The sequence below is a fragment of the Bos taurus genome, chromosome 21 (genome assembly GCF_002263795.3).
Source record: "Bos taurus isolate L1 Dominette 01449 registration number 42190680 breed Hereford chromosome 21, ARS-UCD2.0, whole genome shotgun sequence".
Classification (NCBI taxonomy): domain Eukaryota; kingdom Metazoa; phylum Chordata; class Mammalia; order Artiodactyla; family Bovidae; genus Bos; species Bos taurus.
In genome coordinates this window covers 69,097,572-69,115,933 of record NC_037348.1, presented here as the reverse complement: position 1 = coordinate 69,115,933, position 18,362 = coordinate 69,097,572, and the positions used below count along the sequence as shown (strand labels likewise).

Below are 18,362 nucleotides of genomic sequence, written 5' to 3'. Positions count from 1 at the left end.
CCAGGCTGCATACGCTAGTCAGCCTACAAGGAATATTTTCTCTAAAAATACTTCTCCCTGCTTCTTCTTCTTTTCATCTTCCCTACTGTATCCGCCTGGGGCATCTGTTATACCCTAGGATCTTCCGGATTCCATCCAATGCTTCCCCACTGTATCCGCCTGGGGCATCTGTTATACCCTAGGATCTTCTGGATCCCATCCAATGCCTCTGGATCTTCTCTCACGTCTGTCGTCCTTTCCTAGAAAGGTTTACTCAGCTGCAAGTGACAGGCCCCGAGGGTAAGTGGTTTAAACCACGGGGACGTACGCTATAGTGCCTTGTGAACGTTTACCACTCATTCACCAAGAAGCTGAAGGATGGGGGTCCAGGGTGGGTTCAGTGGCTCTAAAGTCTGCAAGGCCCGAGGCTTTTGCATTCTCCTGTTCGCTAGATTTGCTGCCTCTTAGTGACAATGTGGCTGCCAGAGCTCCAGCCATCAGGTTCACAAGTGTTTAAAGGCAGGAAGGAGGGGAGGCCAGGCTGGCATGTCTTTCCACGAGCCTTTCTTCTTTTGTACGACGGAAGGTTCTTGCCCAGAAACCCCTCAGCAGGCTCCCAGCTGCGCGTTGTGTGACAGCACTTGCTCCAAAGGACACTGGGAGAATGAAACGCTGACTCTTTTCAGGCCACAGGGCAGGAGTTGGGCAAGGGGGGAAAGCTGGTGGCTGCAACAAACAGCTAACGCCCGTTCTTGTTTCTGTCTCAGGTCCGGATAGACTTTTGTGACTGCATTTCCTGGGTTCCTCCCTCAGTGCTCAGCCCAGTCTGAGCTGCTGGCCTTTCCGTGAACTTCACCCACGGACTTCATGGCAGGAGCTCTGATGCTCTTCCCTGGCGGTCCGTCTTGTCCTCTGGAATCTCGTGATCTCTCTGAACTTTCCCGTTTCCTGTGAGAACTCTATCTCCTCATGAGTTGATGTTTGTGATTTTAGGGCTTCCCTTGCACTTTGTTTGCACTCAGTCGCTCAGTCGTGTCTGACCCTTTGCGACGCCATGGAGCCTGCCAGGCTCCTCTGTCCACGGGATTCTCCAGGCAAGAATACTGGAGAGGGGTGCCATCTCCTATTCCAGGGGATCTTCCCACCCAGGGACGGAACCCATGTCTCCTGCATCTCCTACACTGGCCGGTGGGTTCTTTATCACTGAGTCACCAGTGAGGCCTGCACCTTCTTGCTTTCCCTCAGTTCTCTGGGCTTTCTTAGTTCTGTTTGCATTTGTGAATAAAAGACCAAGCTGATTACAATGTGTTGTGAATGGTACAGCTGACACGTCAGGAGTCTGGCTGTTTTTAAGGGGGTCTTCTCTGTCTCCCCAGAGCCGTGACCTTGGTGGACACCTGCTGTGTTGGCCGCTGGATCCCCGTTTGTACAGCCTGGGGGCCTGCGGGCCTGGGGTATGACCTTGTTCACCTGGGCGGCTCTCGCCTCCCCGTAGCCTCCTTCAGCCAAGTCTCCAGGTCTCACTGGGCTCAGCCAGTGAAAACGTTGGGAGGAAAGGGGGCTCCGGTCCCACCTGGCACCTCAGGGGAGGAAGCAAGTCAGACCTAAACCCAAGCAGCTGAGACACAAGCCAGGGGGAGGGAAGCTGTTCCAGACGGGGTGCTCTGAGGCGAGAGAAGCACTTGCCTGGAGGAGCTGTGGGGGTGGGCAGGGCCTGGCGGGGCATAGCATGGTGGGCCCTGGTCTCTTTCCAGAGAGCCAGAGATGGTCTCTAAGCAGGGTGGTGCTGGGACACACTGGTATCTAAGGAGAGCAGGAGGGGCAGGCATGGGGCGGGCATCCAGGGGAGACAGGATGGTGGATGCCAGGCTGGGGGGAGGGTGAGCGGGGCCCAGGGATGGTGCTGACCCTGGGGAGAGCAGGGAGAGGGGGCTTGCGGGGTCTGCTGCCCCCACCCCCCAAACCTCAGGAAGGACGTTTCCCTCCTCCTCCTCGCAGGTGGGGCAGATGGACAAGGGGGCGCTGGGGCTCGCCCTGCCTTCCGCTGAAATCCACCGGCCACCTGCCCTGAGGGTGCGGAGAGGGCAGGGCACGAGGACCAGGCCACAGGGACCCAGCCTTGGTGAGAGCCACTTAGGAGAGGCTGGCACCCCAAGGATGGAAGCCGGTCCCCCAGCACAGAGGTGACCCCAGAGTGTTTCTGGGGGGGGGAGGAGGAAGGCCCGAATGCCAGGCCCCCAAGGTGGGGCGGGGTGGGGGACAGAGGTTCTGGGCTCCTCCCCGGGTCCCTGCGGACAGTCCCCGGGCCCCCGGACCAGGGTGTGGGACGCAGCCCGGGCGGCTGCCGCAGGTCAGGCGGTCAGCACTGGGTCGCGGGAGTGGGCGGCCCGGCCGCTTGTGGGTGTCCGGGCCGCTTGTGGGTGTCCGGTTGCCTCCCAGCACAGGGCCCCGTTCCCGTCTCGTCCCCGCCGGAGTCTTGCCGGCACTGGCCACGCGAGGGGGCCCGAGCTCCACCCACGGCCCTGGCTCCCGAGACAGGGGGGCGGTGGGCGCGGCCTCCGGGACCACCCGGCTTCCAATAGGAAAACGCGGCCCTCTCCCGGCGCCCGACGGGGGGGGGCTGGGAGCAGCCCTCCCGGCCCAGGGGGTCGTTGGGCTTGGCGCCCCAAGCCCGCGGAAGAGGTCGGGGAAGAGGGAGGAGGCGGGCTCTGCCCCAGGGGCGGGGGCTTCCTGCGGGAGGTGGCACCTTTGGCCGCAGCCCCGGTGGGGAGGAGAGAGGGGCTCGGGCTGTCGGAGCGCGTCCCGCCCGAGGAGCGGTGTCCATCTCATGGACTCAGCAGCCCGGGAGGTCGCGCCACGGCCCCTTTCCCCTCCACGAGGAAGTTCCCCTCCCCACGAGCCCCGGAGCTGGGGGGCAGATCCACCCCGCTTGCTGGGGCTGGAACTGAGGTTCTGGGTGAATAATGGACGCTGCACAAACAGGTATTAACGCGGCTCCTGGGGCGGGGGAGACGCATCCTTATTAATATTTATTAAACCCGCGGCCCGTCATTCAAGAGCCTCATAAATATTAATTCCCAATTAAACATTTATATGAAAGAGATTGTTTCTCCTCCCCCTCGAAGAACCTGTTTGAAGCTGGGGCTGCTGGTGGCCGTAGGGGACATGGGGCCTCCAGGGAGGGGCACAGGGGCTGGGGCTGGCAGTGGGGCGATCCCCTCTGTGCCTGGGCCCTGAGCAGCTCCTCCCGCCCCCCTCACACCTCATGCCAAGTCCCGCAGAGGTTCCACTGCTGACCGGTCAGGACACCTGCAGCGGTCCAGGCTCCTGTGTCGCTGCTCAGCTGGTCTCGAGTGAGTTACCAGTGAGGTCAACTGCACAGGGCAGTGAGGTTTAGGGGGCAAGGCTGTGGGTGAAGGTCTGGCAGAGGGGGAAGGGCTGCCCCTCAGACAGACTGGCGAGGCCCCGGAGTCCCCTGCAGACTCCAGGCCACAGTGGCGGGGTCTCCTGCCCCGTGGGCCTCGGGTGTTGACGTGGAGGGCTGGTAACCAGTGGTCCTCAGCCCCTGCCCAGAGCTCCCTCTCTGAGCGTGTGTGACAGAGCAGGGTGGGCTCTGACTAGGTCGGGACACTTGCATTATGCCGGGGCGGTCGGGGGCCGTCTCTGTGGCCCTCGGCTGCGGCTCTGACCCCAGACACCACTTACCAGGGTGGCGTCCTGCAGCGCCTGCCTTTGAGGAATCTCGCGGCGAGGACCCTCCTGTCTGCCCTGCATGGCAGGCTTTCTGCAGTTGTGATGCATACGACTGCCTCCCCGCGTCCTGGCCCACCCGGGGCAGCGCCAGCTTTCTGAGTGCCAGCCTGGTGGGCGGGAGCCACGGCCCTGCGGTCTCCAAGCCTGTGGCGCAGTTGCCCGGCACACCCTGGGGCTCCCCTGGGGTGCCTGTGGGCAGTTGTCCCCCAGCGGCCCGTGCCCACAGTTCTCTCACACTCGCCTTCACGGTCCCGCCTGCGGTCCACCTGAAGCCAGCTTTGTATAAAGACCAGCCTTCTCTCCCCAGTGATGAGCTGCGTTCCCAGTGCCGTGTCTCCCTGGCCGGGCATGGGTCACTGGTACCCTCTGAAGCCCACGTGTCCCCAGGGGGGACCCCCGTGGGGTCATCTATGTTTTCAGGGAGCCAGCGCTGTCTTCCTGCTATTTTCCGGTCTGTGTCCCCATTCCTGGGCCTTCAGTCTCTGCGGGCAGATTTAGGAGGAGTTTCCTAAAAAAGCCTGCTGAGGCTCGGATTTGCAGGACACTGGTCTGGACACTCACCTGGGCACAGTCGGCCCAGCCGTGCTGACTGCGTCTCTTTATCGCATCGGTCAACGTCAGCATCCTTCCTTGGAGTCCTAAGACACGCACGCGCAGTCCGCTCGGCAGGGCTTAACTCCCGGCTTGGCTGCTGTTTGGGCTGCAAGCTGTGGCTTACCTCCTGCGTGTTACCAGCAGTGTGGAGTCTTACCATGATTTCTGGAGGTTTATCTTGTGGCCCGTCAGTGCCAGAGGCTCTCGTGTTGAATTGCTTACATTTTCTACGAAGACGGTCGCATTATCCATGCATCATGAGGGTCTTCTCCAACTCTCCCTCCTCTGACTTCATTTTTTCTGTCCCACACATTTCCTGGGTCTTTCAACATTATGTTCAGCAGAGTGGTGGCGGGGGACAGTCTTGATTTACCTCTGATCTTGGGGAGTCTTAGATTTGTCCTTTAAGTCTGCTGTCTCCTGAGGGGTGTTTGAAGATTGAGTTTATCAAGTAAAAATGTTCTCTTGCATTCGAAGCCTTCCAGGAGTTCTTAGAGATTAATAGGTGTTGAGCTTTGTGCAGACCTTTGCTGTGTCTGCCGAGATCACTCATGTGGCTTTTTTCCTCCTTTGCTCTTTTCAGGAGACTCCGCTCCTCTAAGGGCGAGCTGTCCGGACCCTCTGGACCGGGGAGTGGTGTTATTTTGAAGCAGGGCTTGTGGACTGGCATGGATCATGAGGAACATCATTGCTTTATGAACCTCTCGGAAAGAAAAAGGGCTGCCTGTGAACCCAGGAGCCGGTGCCTGCGGGCACAGCCGGTGCCTGCGGGTACAGCCCGAGTTTACATTCGCCGGGTGCTCTCCGGACCTCTCTGACGCGGGTCTGCACAGCGCGTGCTTGTGCAAGCGGAAAAAGAGAGGAGACGGACGGACGGGCTCAGGAGGCCCTGCGGTCCTCGTGCCAGGAAGGGCGCTCCCGACCACTTCCCACCCTGAGCCTTCAGGCCCCTGTTTTCTGCACGGAATGGTCCCGGGTCCCCGTGAGGGTGGACAACGCTGTGCTCTGGAGAAGATTCACCCCTGCTGTGCCCAGCTTGACGCTGGTGCTTCTGGAAAGGTGGCAGACGCTTTCCAGAAACCATCTGGGACAGCGGTCAGACGGCGGCCCGGACTTGGGCTCCTTCCTCAGATGGCCGTCCTGAGCTTAGTCCCCCGACGGCCAGGCTTTGCCTCGCTGCCTCCCTGATGGAATGGGACGCTCCCCGGGGACCCCAGCTGTCCCGTGTCCCGCCCTGCCCCCCTTCCTTGGACACACACTGAGGTGGTTCTGCGTGGACCCCTGCAGGTGGCACAGCCTCGTGGTGAAGGGATGTCCCCACCAACACCGCCCTGTGAGCGGCCTCTGACCCTCTGGCCACACCCGCGTTCCTGGGGCTCCTCAGGGTCCCTGAGTCACTCGCCTGACTCACAGAGCCCAGAATGCTCTCTGCTCAGTGACGGTTTTATCATAAAGGATGCAGACCAGGACCAGCCGAACGAGGAGACGCCTGGGTGAGCCCCGAGCTGCTAGGCTGGCCCCTCGTGGCTCAGGACGGCCCCCTCCTGGCCCAGCCCTGCATCCTGCCCGGAAGCCCACCGGAGCAATTATCACGTGGCCTGACGGCCAGATCTGGGCCACGCAGCTGAGTTAGGCTCCAGCCCCCTCCCTCCCCTCCACGCTTGATCTGTCTGGTGTCGAGCCCCCCACCCCCTCCAAAGCCACTCATCAGCATGAGCTCAGGTGCGGCGCTGGGTCTGGGGTCTGGGGAGTACAGAGCACCACCCCCAGGGCTCCAGGAAGGAGCTCTTTGATTCCCCGTCCCCCTAGCCTGGCCCCAGGGAGGCATGTGACACCCTGCAGCTTGGGCGGAGGGAGGAGGGGAGGGAAGGTGCAGGAGGCACTGGATCCCGAAGACTTCTGTTCGTCATCCCCCATTCCGTTCAGAGTCACATGAGTGAACGGTGGTCTTTCCTGTTCTTTGATTGCGGACAGGCTTGTCCCAGCCTCTCACAGGGAGTGTGGAGAGCCTGGTCTCCAGGGGTACTGGGTACTGGGTATTGGTTACTGGGGGCATGATCCTGGGGCAGCCGTGAGGATGAGGTGCCCCCGGGGGAGAGGAGTGCTGCCCAGGGCCCCCAGGGAAGGCTGCCCTGCAGGACGCTGCCCTGGTTAGTGCTTCCTGCCCCTCGGCCGGGTCGCCCCACTGCCTGCCTGTGGGTTCACACACGTGGCCCCGTGCAGGGCGGAGAAGTCGGGTGGGAGGTGGGGGTGCAGGTCGGCGTGGCTGGGCTGTCAGGCTGCGCCCACGAGGTTGGGCACCCAGGGACGCTGCACGGGGTGTGGTGGGAGGTCTGAGGGGCTTCAGCAGAGCCTGTGCCTCCCCCTTGTCCTTTCCAGAGCGGGTGTCTCTGCAGGGGCGACGGGACCTGTGTCTGCCGTGTGGAGCCGGCTCTCACGGGAAGGCAGTGGGTGATGCCTCAGCCTGGTGCTCAGGGACACACACTGTCTGTGTCCCCCAGGTTCAGAGTGCCATGCAGTTCAAAGCACCGAGTGAAATGTCTGTGTCTACAGCTTGGGTGGGGAGGGCGTGGGCAGGGCTCAGGGCTGGGGGGGTGGGGTAGGGGGGTGGGGTAGGGGGGTGGGGTGGGTGGGCCCCAGCCAGGGCACGAAACTCGCGTGTGGCTGCAGCTGTCCTCCCCCCAGCCCACATGGACAGGAGCCCACTGTTGCGGCCGCCCGTGCCCCCTGCATGGCACCCCCTGTCCCGTGCTGCTCCTACCTGCCCTCCCAGCTGGTCTCGGGGAGGGTCCGGGCAGCTGCGGACTGTGAGTTGGGCTCACTTGGGGTTGCGAGCTGCCCCTCACTCGACAGGGTGTGCCCTGTCCTGCTTCCCTGCCATGTGCCACCTCCGGGGCCAGATGGCACCACCCAGAGGTGCTGGGGGACAGGCTGCTGGACTGAACCCAGTTTCCTCCCCTGCCAAGTTCCTGTTTGAAGCTTAGCCTCCAACGTGGCTGTGTTTGGAGAGAGAAGGTAACTAAGATTAAGTGAGGTCAGGAGAAGGCTGCTTCGGTCCACTCTCTGCAGGGCTGAGGCCCGCAGCTCGGGTGAGGCCCACAGTGGGGCTGCAGAAACCCGGGCTGGGGCCAGGGGCGACCTAGGGTTTGGGGTCTCGGACAGCAGGTGGGCAGCCAGGTCTTCAGCCACTCTGCTGCCCACAGAGCCCGAGGGTCAACCCACGTTGGTGATTTTCCATGGTACACGGATGTTCTGATACAAGCATTTAATCAATGCTGCTGGGAGCGAGAATGGATTGGCTTGAAAGTGTCCAAAACCAGGCGGAGGACTTCAGAGTCTGGTGCGTGTCAGCAGGTGCAGGCCGGCCACGCCAATGCGGTGACGGCCAAGGCCGGGCCCTGGTGAAGCCAGTGTCAGCACCCAGCAGGAGGCCGCGTGCAGCGATAGAAGGCGCCCGAGACCCTCGTGGCCCCTGGACCGCATCCTCGGCCCGCTCTTCAGCTACGTGTCTTTTTCCTTTCCAGGTCGATTTTTTGTCAGAGTTGTTTTTATGTTCTGGATTCTAACAATTCACTAGTCACGCGCACGGCAATGCTTTTATCGAGTCTCTGTTTGCTTTTCACTCTGTTTGTGGGAAGCCTCTGGCGCTCAGAGCTTCACGTTCAAGCTGGACGGCTTATCAGTGCGCTCCTTACTGTCTGTCCTGTGCCTCATGTGAGAAGCCCTTCGCGTCACCAGCATCACAAGCAGGCTCTGTTTCCTGTAAAAGGCTCACAGAAAAGCCTGAATGAACTTTTGGGCCAACCCAATGGTTTGGTTTTTCACGTTTCACAAAACGTAACAGTCTATAAGGCGATTTTCATCGCCCTGCAGCTCCGTGCACCTGTGGCGGAGGCCGGCACGGAACCGAACCCTCCTCCCGTGGAAAGGCGGTGTCCTTGCGGCACTTGTGAGACAAGCTGTTTTCACGCCTACGCTGTTCGGTGTGGCAGCCCAGAGCCACATGTGCCGTTCACACGTAAGCAAACCGACATGAAACAAAATTTAAAACTCGGTTTCTCAGACCCCGTTGGTGGTGTTTCAAATGCTCAGTGGTCACACGAGTGGATAATTATAAAAATGAATACAGGTAGGAAAGGTGTAGAAACACGATTCCGTGATTGCGTGAACGCACGTGGACATCAGCACTAATTAAGGTCATCCTTCTGAAGGATGGAAGATTTACAAAAACTGGCCACATTTCAGAAATACCAACCTGTGGGGCCTGCAAGATGCATTCTCTGCTGAAAGAGTAGTCAACTTAGAAATCAGTAGTAAATGATATTAGCAAACCCCACAGTTTCAGAATGAAAAAAAATGCTTCTAAATAGTCCAGCTTCAAAGAGGTGCTCGTACGGAAATGAGAAAATAGATCTGAACAGTAACTGCTTACCAAAACTAGTGGACGAAGCGGGGAGGAGCCCGTCTGTTTTATGCATTTTTGTGTAAATCCAGTATTTTGGGATCTTAGTTTCCTGACCAAGGATAGAACCCACACCCCCTGCAGTGGAAGCACAGACAGCCACCGGACTGCCAGGGAAGCCCGCATACCTGAGACACTTTGGTCTGGGACTTCCAGCCTCCAGGACTATGCGAAAAATAAATTTCTTAAAAATAATTTTTTGAGCCTCCTACTTTGAGATATTTCTTTATGGCAGCCCTAGCAAACTAAGACATATGCTTTTCTCTCTTTGCTTTTAATATATTTTCTTTATCATGAAGTTCGGCAGTTACACTGTGGTATAATTAGGTATGTGATTGATTTTAAAATTCTGCCTGGAACTTATGAGTCATGGATCTGAGAATCTACCTTTCATCAATTCTGGAAACTTCTCAGCCCCTGTCTTGCGGAAGAGAGCTCGCAGAGAGGGGCTGAGACTGCTGTCCTTAGCAAGTTCCGCTTGCAAGGGTGACCTGTGGCTGACCTGTGGGGTCGTGGGCTTCTGGAGTTCCCGCCACCTCTGGAAGTTGCTGTGGCTAAAGTGCTTGTGCAGACAGCGTGGTTTATTGAACCTCTGATAGATAGAGCCTGCTGGCATGAGCTGCTCCTGATAAAATCCCCGGGCCCTGGGGTCCGGGTGCTGAACCACAGCAACTAAAAAGGCTGCTTTTACTCTGTGCTTCTGATCGAGTTCTCTCCCTGCTAACAACCAAAGAGGAACCATACTTTGAGGCAGAAAGTCATTTTAACACTCCAGAATATCGGGTCTGATTTTAAAATGCTGAAACTCACTACTGTGATTCTGCGCTAGGCGAATCTGCGTTCCACACACTCTGAGCCCTGCCCTGCACCCTTCGAGCATCCCCGTCCCCCAACAGTGGAGCACAGAATGGAACTAAGCATGCAAATGCTAAGCTAGGATTCCGAGGGTGGGGGAGAGAGGAAAGGATGTGGTATCTGGGTTAGTTCTGACATTTTGCAACTACGAAAGAGGCTGCAGCGAACAGCCTCGTGCCGTGGTATTTCCAGGGTGCGTCCTAGACCGTCTGGGTCATAAGGGAAGAACGTGTGTAGTGTCGTAAGACACGGCGCAGCTCCTGTCCCAAGCGTTTGTTTGTTTGCCTTCTCCCGGCTGTGTCGGGCGCCTCTTCCCCCACAGCCTCAGGGGCAGCATGAGTTGCCGCTCCTGGTCTCATCAATACGAAGTTGCATCTGAGTGTAGGGTTTTGTTTTTGGGGGGTGTGTGGTAGAATAACACCTGCACTTGTACCATTAACAAGAAAGCTCGTGAGTTTTTGTTTCTGTGTTTTGGCTGCGCTGGATCTTGGTTGCTGCGTGGGCTCTCCCCTAGTTGCACTCCGGGCTTCTAGTTGCAGCGGCTTCTTGTCTCGGGGCACAGGCTCTAGGGCGTGCCCGTTCAGTACTTGTGGCACACGGGCTTAGCTGCCCCTCAGCACGTGGGGTCTTCCCGGACCAGGGATCGAACCTGTGTCCCCTGCGTTGGCAGGCGGACTCTTCTCCACTGGACCACCGGGGAAGCACCTCGCCCACTTTAGCTCTGTGGTGCTGAGCACGCTGGCATTGTTGTGGAGCCAGCCCCGCCGTCGCCTCCTGGACTCTCCATCTCCCTGAATAGGCGCCCTGTCCCCGCCAAACACTGGCCTCTCACCCCTCCTCCCCAGCCCGGCCCCGCCATCTGCTCTCGGCCCCTGAATCTGACGCTCTAGGGCCCTCCTGTGAGACAGCTCTCTCCTCTGGTGACTGGCTTAGTTCAGCGAGTATGATACCCTCAGGGTTTGTGCCAGTCGAAGCCTGTGTCAGGATTTTATTCATTTTTGAGGCTGAATACCTTATTGTGGTTTTAACTTGCATTCTTCCGTCGTGTGTGAGGTTGAACACTATTTCGTGTGTTTAAGGGCCACTTTTACATCTTCGGGGGGGATTTTCTGTTCATGTTTTTCCTCCATTTGTTTCCAGTGGGTTTTTGTTCTCCCGTCTTCAATATTTAAGAACTTTTGATGTTGTTGTTTAGTCACTAAGTCGTGTCTGACTCTTTTGCGACCCTGTGGACTGTAGCCCATCAGTCTCCTCCATCCAGGGGATTCTCCAGGCCAGAACACTGGAGTGGGTTGCCGTTCCTCCCCCAGTGGATCTTCCCAACCCAGGGGTCAAACCCACGTCTCCTGCATCGGCAGGTGGATTCTCTAACACTGAGCCACCAGGGAAGCCTGAATTAGGACTATTTCCCTTTTATCTCGACTTCCTTGGTGGCTCAGCTGGTAAAGAATCCGCCTGCAATGCGGGAGACCTGGGTTCGATCCCTGGGTTGGGAAAAGCCCCTGGAGAAGGGAAAGGCTACCCACTCCAGTGTTCTGGCCTGGAGAAATCCATGGACTGTACAGTCCATGAGATGATACGTACTATACATACTTTTTCTTAGTTTCCCAGTTAGTTATCTTTTGACTTTGCTTACAGTGCCTTTTTCTCGGCAAAATTTTAGCTTTTGTTTAGTCAGGTTTATAATCCTTTTCTCTTATTGCCTCTGGATATTGAATCATAGTTAGAAATTCTTTCCCTGTGTCAAAGTGAATGGCATTCACTCCTAGTTCCTTCGGCACTGGTCTGGTTGGAATTTACTGTTGGGTATGGTGTGAGGCGTGGATCTAACTCACGTTTTTCCAAATGGCTTCTGAGTTGTCCCAGCACCATTTGTAAAAGGTGCGTCTTTTAAAAGAAGCCACTAAGCTTCCGGCGTGGCTGTGCTGTTTTGCATTCCCACCAGCAATGTCTGGATGAGCGACCCAGTGCTACTGTGGCATCAGCAGCATTTGGTGTTATGAATTTATTTTTGGCCATTTTGATATGTGTGGTTTTAATTTTTATTTTCCTAATTATTCATTATATTAAACATCTTTTTGTGTGCTTGTTTGCCATCTGTGTATCTTCTTTGGTGAGATGTCCACTTACGTCTTTTTCTCTTTTCCTTTTTTCTCAAACGTATTTATTTGGCTGCACTGGGTCTTGGTTACTGCATGCAGGCTTTCTCTAGTTGCGGCGAGCAGGCGCCGCTCTCTAGGCTGTGGTGTGCAGGCTTCTCATCGCGGTGGCTTCTCTTGTTGCAGAGCACAGGCTCTAGGCGCTTGGCTCAGTAGCTGTGGCCTGGGGGCTTAGGTGACCCAAAGCATGTGGAATCTGCAGCATGTGGGATTTCCCTGGACCAGGGATGGAACCCGTGTCCCCTGTATTGGAAGTCAGAGTCCTAGCCACTGGACCACCAGGGATGTCCTGCCTGTTTTCTAATTGGATTATTATTTTCTTCCTGTTTAGTTGGAGAGTTCTTTATATATTCTAGATACAAGCCCTTAGTCAAATATGTGGATTGCCAATATTTACTTCTGGTCTGTAATTTTTCTTATTCTCTTAACAGGGTTTTGCAGAGATAAAGATTTAAATTTTGATGAGGTCTAAAGTGGATAAAATGGACCTCATTTTATCCACTTTGGGGACAGTTTCTTTTCAAACTAGAAATGTACTCATGACCCAACAATTGTTACTCTTTGGCATTTATATCAGAGAAATATACACTTAAGTTCATGCAAAAACCTGTCTGTGAATACTCACAACAACTCTATTGATAATGTCCCCAAATTAGGAACAGCTCCAGGCTCCTTCAGTGGGCAAGTGTTGAAATGACCTGGCAAGCACAGAGCGGCAAGAGAAAGGGGCAGACTACCGACGCGCTGGGCGGGGCCCGCGGCAGCTGGGCGGGGCCCTGCCAAAGTGCCAGTGTCTGAGGCTGCCTGCGGTGCGGCTCCACTTACATAGCGCTCTCACAGGGTGATGCCATCAGAGGTGGAGGGCAGATGAGTGGTCGTCAGGAGGTCGGGTTTGGGGCGGGGAGGCTGGGGGGCTGTAGAAAGGTAGTCGAGGCCGCCCTGTGGAGCCCTCTGCAGCGTGATTGTGGTGGTGGGTGGACAAGGGCATGTGATGCATTAGGAAGCGCGTGTGACACGTTAGGAGGTGCATAGACCTCTCTCTCTCTCACACACACATCACACATGTGTAACTGGGGCAGTCTAGATGGGCCTCGTGGATTCTACCAATGCCAGTTTCATAGTGTGGACACACTGCAGTTATGTAAGATGCCAACCTTGGCAGAGATGGGGTGTGGCTACTTGGGGCCTCCCTGGACATTTCTTTGCAAATTCTTGTGTCTATAATTATTTTAAAATAACATATTTAAAAACACACATAACATATAGTCAGAGCCCATCTTTGCTCCTATGATTTGAGATGCTGTCTTTACCATATACTAAGTTCTCCTGTATGCATATGCTTGTTTCTGGACTTTCTACTCCATTCCCCAAGTCTGTTCATCTACTGTTGCTCCAGTGCCCGGCTACAGCAGCTTTACGGTATGTTTTAAGATCTGGTAGAGAGTGCTGCCTTATCGCTTTCTTTATCCCTCTCAAATGTTTTCCTGGATCTATTTGTATATGTCCCTTTTTTCCCATACAAACTTCAACTTGTCTAGCTCCGTAAAAAGCCTTGTTGGCATTTTATTGAGATACCATTAAGTTTACATTATAAATTCACTGAGAGGGAACTTAAATCTTTATGTTGACTCATTTTATTCAAGAACAGGGGATGTCTGGGACTTCCGTGGTGGAGCACTGGCTGTGACTGTGGTCCTTCTAATGGGGAGTGCGGATCAGATCCCTGGTTGGGGAACTCAGATCATGCAAGCTGTACAGTGTGGCCAAAAACTAAAACAGAAAACAAAAAACAGGGAAGCCTTTCCACTAGCTTAAGTCCTTCAGCTTTAAAGAAAACATTTTAAAGTTTTCTTCATAAAGGTTTTGCACTTTTTGTTGGTTTTTTCCCCAAGAATTAATACTTAATCTTTGTTGCTACTGTAACTGGTGTTTTCTGTACCATTACATCCTCTAACTAGGCTCCCCTGGTGGCTCAGAGGATGAAGAATCTGCCTGCAACGTGGGAGACGCGGGTTTCATCTGTTAGTGTTTCAGGTTTCAGTTCAGTTCAGTCGCTCAGTCGTGTCCGACTCTTTGTGACCTAATGGACTGCAGCACGCCAGGCTTCCTTGTCCACCACCAATTCCTGGAGCTTGCTCAAACTCGCGTCCATCGAGTTGGTGATGCCATCCAACCATCTCATCCTCTGTCATCCCCTTCTTCTGCCTTCAATCTTTCCCAGCGTCAGGGTCTTTTCCAATGAGTCAGTTTTAGCATCAGGTGGCCAAAGTATTGGAGTCTCAACTTCAGCATCAGTTCTTCCAATGAATATTCAGGACTGATTTCTTCTAGGATTGACTAGTTTGATCTCCTTGCAGTCCAAGGAACTCTTAAGAGTCTTCTCCAACACCACAGCTCAAAAACACCAGTTCTTTGGCACTCAGCTTTCTTTATGGTCAAACTCTCACATCCATACATGACTACTGGAAAACCGTAGCTTTGACTACACAGACCTTTGCTGGCAAAGTAATGTCTCTGCTTTTTAATATGCTGTCTAGGTTTGTCATAGCTTTTCTTTCAAAGAGCAAGCATCTTTTAATTTCATGTCTGCAGTCACCATCTGCAGTGATTTTGGAGCCCAAGAAAATAAAGTCTGTCACTGTTTCCATTGTTTCCCCATCTATTTGCCATGAAGTGATGGGACTGGATGCCATTATCTTAGTTTTTGAATGTTGAGTTTTAAGCCAGCCTTTTCACTCTCCTCTTTTACTTCATCAAGAGGCTCTTTAGTTCCTTTTTGCTTTCTGCCATAAGGGTGATGTCATCTGCATGTCTGAGGTCATTGATATTTTTCCAAGCAATCTTGATTCCAGCTTGTGCTTCATCCAGACTGGCATTTTGCAAGATGTACTCTGCATAGAAGTTAAATAAGCAGGGTGCCAATACACAGTCTTGTGTACTCCTTTCCCAATTTGGAACCAGTCTGTTGTTCCATGTTTTGTTCTAACTTGCTTCTTGACCTGCATATAGGCTTCTCAGGAGGCAGGTCAGGTGGTCTGGGATTCCCATCTCTTTCAGAATGTTCTGCAGTTGGCTGTGATCCACACACTCAAAGGCTATGAGGGCTATTGGTTTCCATATGTTAACTCTACATTCTGCTACCTTGCTGAAATATTTAATTATTTGAGTTAGTTTTATCACTGGTTCCTTATGAGTGTTCTAGAAATATGAGCCTATCATTTATAAATATAGTTTAAATTCTTTTCTCTCAGATGTTAAAGAATCTGCCTGCAATGCAGGAGACCTGGATTCAATCCTTGGATTAGGAAGATTCCCGTAGAGAAGGGAATGCTACTGACTCCAGTATTCTTGCCTGGAGAATCCCATGGATAGGGGAGCCTGGCAAGCTGCAGTCCACGGGGCTGCAAAGAGTCGGACACGACTGAGTGACTGACACTTTCACTTTCACATGCTTCTGTTTAATTTGTCTTGTTTAATTGCATTGGCTAATACCGCTAGAACAACAGTTAATAGTGGCAGAGACACTAGACATCCTTGCTTTATTCCTAATCTTAGAGGAAAGTCTTCTTAATATTGAACCAAGTCTGTATTCCTGAAATAAATCTCACTCAGTTGTGGAGCGTTGTTTTCTGTATGTTGGATTCTGTTTGCTGCAGCTTCACCTAGTGCTTTTGCATCACTATTATAGGTGATACTGGTTTGTCATTTTCTTTTTTATACTGTATTTATAAGATTTCAGTGCATCACTAAAGGGATTTATACGTCTGCCTGTGAAAAATTTATGAAACATTAGAACTATTTGATCTTTGGAAATTTGGTACAAATTCCCTGTGAAACCATCTGAGTGCGGGGAGCCGGCGGGAGGCACTCCGCCCATGGCAAAGGTCATGAGGAAGGAGGCTCGACATACGCAAAGGCGGGATCGAGCCTCAGGAGTCCCCCTGGAAATCCTCGAGCATCTACCCCCATAACCAGAGCCTGCCTGCTTTACTACTTTGTGCTCTCACCTACACCTCTGACTTTACGGGGGGCTGTCCCCCACCACCTCTTTCGGAGAAGGAGTTAACCTAGACCTCCAGTTAATAAAAACTCCCGGGCGTGACAAGAGTGTTTTAACCTACAAACTCCTCTGAAGGTTCTCTAGCCTGCCTGACAGGCTCGTCCGGCCACATGTGATCGCTCACAGCCTCCCAACTGTGAGAGGCACGAGATGCTTTAAACCGTCTAAAAACAGGTTCCTTAGAAAAGTTAGAAAACTATTAGTATAAGTATAGTGGGCTGATTAGAAATTGTGTTGGTGAACGGTTTTTCATTTGTTGAGCCAATGTTTGTTGCTAAGTCTCCACATCCCCTGCCCTTACACACATTAATGAATATAGAAGAAATAAGCATTAACCTTTGATATAAATCACGTTAGACCTTAGGCTAAGTAAATTCTTTCCTTAATTAAAACCCACTACACCCTCACCCTATAGGAATGTAACTTTATTTGGGTGGCGTCTGTTTTAAGAATAATCACCCCTGGAGAAATAAGTGTCCTGGTTGACTGACTGCTGTCACAAGGAGAGGGTCATAAATTGTCAGCAGGCCCCCTGGCCAGAAGATGATGTAACACCCCTAAGACCTCTGTATACATTTGTATGAACACCTGACTTTGATAAAAGTCAGGACTGCTGACCCCGCGTGACTTTTGCATAACATCTCAGTATATAAAAGCAGACCATGGAAAATAAAGAATTGGGATCAGTTCCTCGAAAGACTGGTCTCCCCATGTCTCTCTCTCTCTCAAACTCTGGCTGAGTCTCCATCTGGAGCGTGGAACCCACCATGCTTACTTATTATGCCTGGGCTTCTAAGATCCGACCGAGGAGGCCTCAGTGTCTCCTCTCCTTCGGGAGAATGGAAGGACGCCTGCGGCCTATCTAAGTGGTGCAATTTCTTGTCTTAAAGTTTTATTGGTCTCCCGCGTAAACCAAGCTACTCAGCCTCTTTTCTCCACTGAATTTTCCTACTGAGCTATCCTCATTCTATTACTTTTTACATCTTTAGTTAATATCTAATTGAAGCTATTGTATCCTGATCCTCGCCGACTCCATCCCCGCTTCGAATACCCCGGATCAGCCGGGGCTGGACCCCAGCAGTCTGGGCCTGATGGCTTTTTTAATGGGGAAGTTCCTTGACAACTTTCTCAGTTTCTTCTCTGGAAATTATTCTGTTTATGTTTTCTATCTCTGGTTAGGTCAATGTTGGTAACAGGCAATTCTTTAGGTGAATGCATGCGTGCTGTGTGCTTTTTTAGATGGGGACACAATTTAACCTGAAACATCGGGGTTTTAAATTTTATTTGCATGGATGTCTACAAAGTGGTCCCATGATTTTAAACATTTCTTATGCTCCAATGGTTAGTTTCTTTTGCTCCAATGGTTAATTTCTTCTTGTCATTTCTTATTTTGTATTTGATCTTTTCCCTTTTTTATGTTCAAATTAGTTAGTAGTTGCCTATTTTGTTAATTTTAAAAAATCAGGGTTTTGATTTATTAATCTGCCAGTGTTTTTCTGTTCTCTAACTCATTAATTTGAACTTTTATCTTCATTATTTCATTCCTTGAGCTTTTTTTGGTTTAGTCTGTGTTTCTTTTTTCTAGATATTTGAGCTGGCAATTTTGTTCCTTCTTTCTTTCATGTTTATTGATAAAAGTGTTTGGAGCTATGAATTTTCCCCTTGATCACCACTTTAAATATACCCCTGGGAACCCTATATGTGGCATTTTCCCTATTGTTATTTTTAAAATAAAGTACACAATCTCAATGTGTATTTCTACTTTCATTTAAGAATTGTTTGGTTCCAAAGAGAAAATGTCCCAGAGGAAGGGCCTTTCCCCCCCTCACGTTGTTGTTAAATTCCAGTTTCATGTTATGAGCTGATTTTTTATTGCAATACCTCTACTTTATGGAGCTTACTGATGTTTTATGACCCCATCTAGGACCAGTTTCTGTGACTGTTCCATGAGTGCCTGAGAAGGGTCTCCCTAGGCCTATGGCAGGTGTGTGTGTGCCTGTGTGTGTATGTGTGTGCATGTATGTGCATGTATATGTGTATGTATGTGTATATGCATGTACGTGTGTCCGTATATGGCATGTGTTTATGCGTGTCTGTATATGTGTGCGTGTGTATGTATGTATGTGCAGGTATGTGTGTGCATGTGTGTGCATGTGAGTGTGAGTGAGTGTGTGTCTGTATATCTGCATGTGTGTTTATGTGTGTGTCTATGTGTATGTATGTGTGCACAGGTGTGTGTCTGCCTGTGTGTATGTATCTGCATGTGTATGTGTGTGCATGTGTGCATGTGTGTATCTGGGTCTGCATGTGTCTCTGTGTGTTCATGTGTGCATGTGCGTGTGTGTGGATGTGAGACCTGTCCACAAGCCCTGCCCTGTGGGGCGGATGTGAAGCCGTCTGTCTCCTGTGGAGGAGTGTGTGCATGTGTGTGTCTCTGTGTGCCTCGGTGTATCTCCTGGTTAGAGTCACGTGTTCTTCTTTCCTTGTCCTCGTGTCCTGC

At 52.5% G+C, this 18,362-nt stretch overlaps 1 protein-coding gene across 1 annotated transcript in view; it reads left to right on the top strand.

The window, feature by feature from the left end:
* The first annotated feature begins 2,782 nt into the window (after positions 1-2,782).
* The window catches only part of TMEM179 (transmembrane protein 179), a 44,887-nt gene continuing 29,307 nt past the window's right edge, over positions 2,783-18,362 (top strand). The window contains exons 1-2 of the mRNA XM_015459383.3: positions 2,783-2,961; positions 4,910-5,819. Coding sequence (XP_015314869.1) covers positions 5,638-5,819 — 182 coding nt within the window. The 5' untranslated portion in view covers positions 2,783-2,961; positions 4,910-5,637. The remainder of the gene's footprint in view (positions 2,962-4,909; positions 5,820-18,362) is intronic.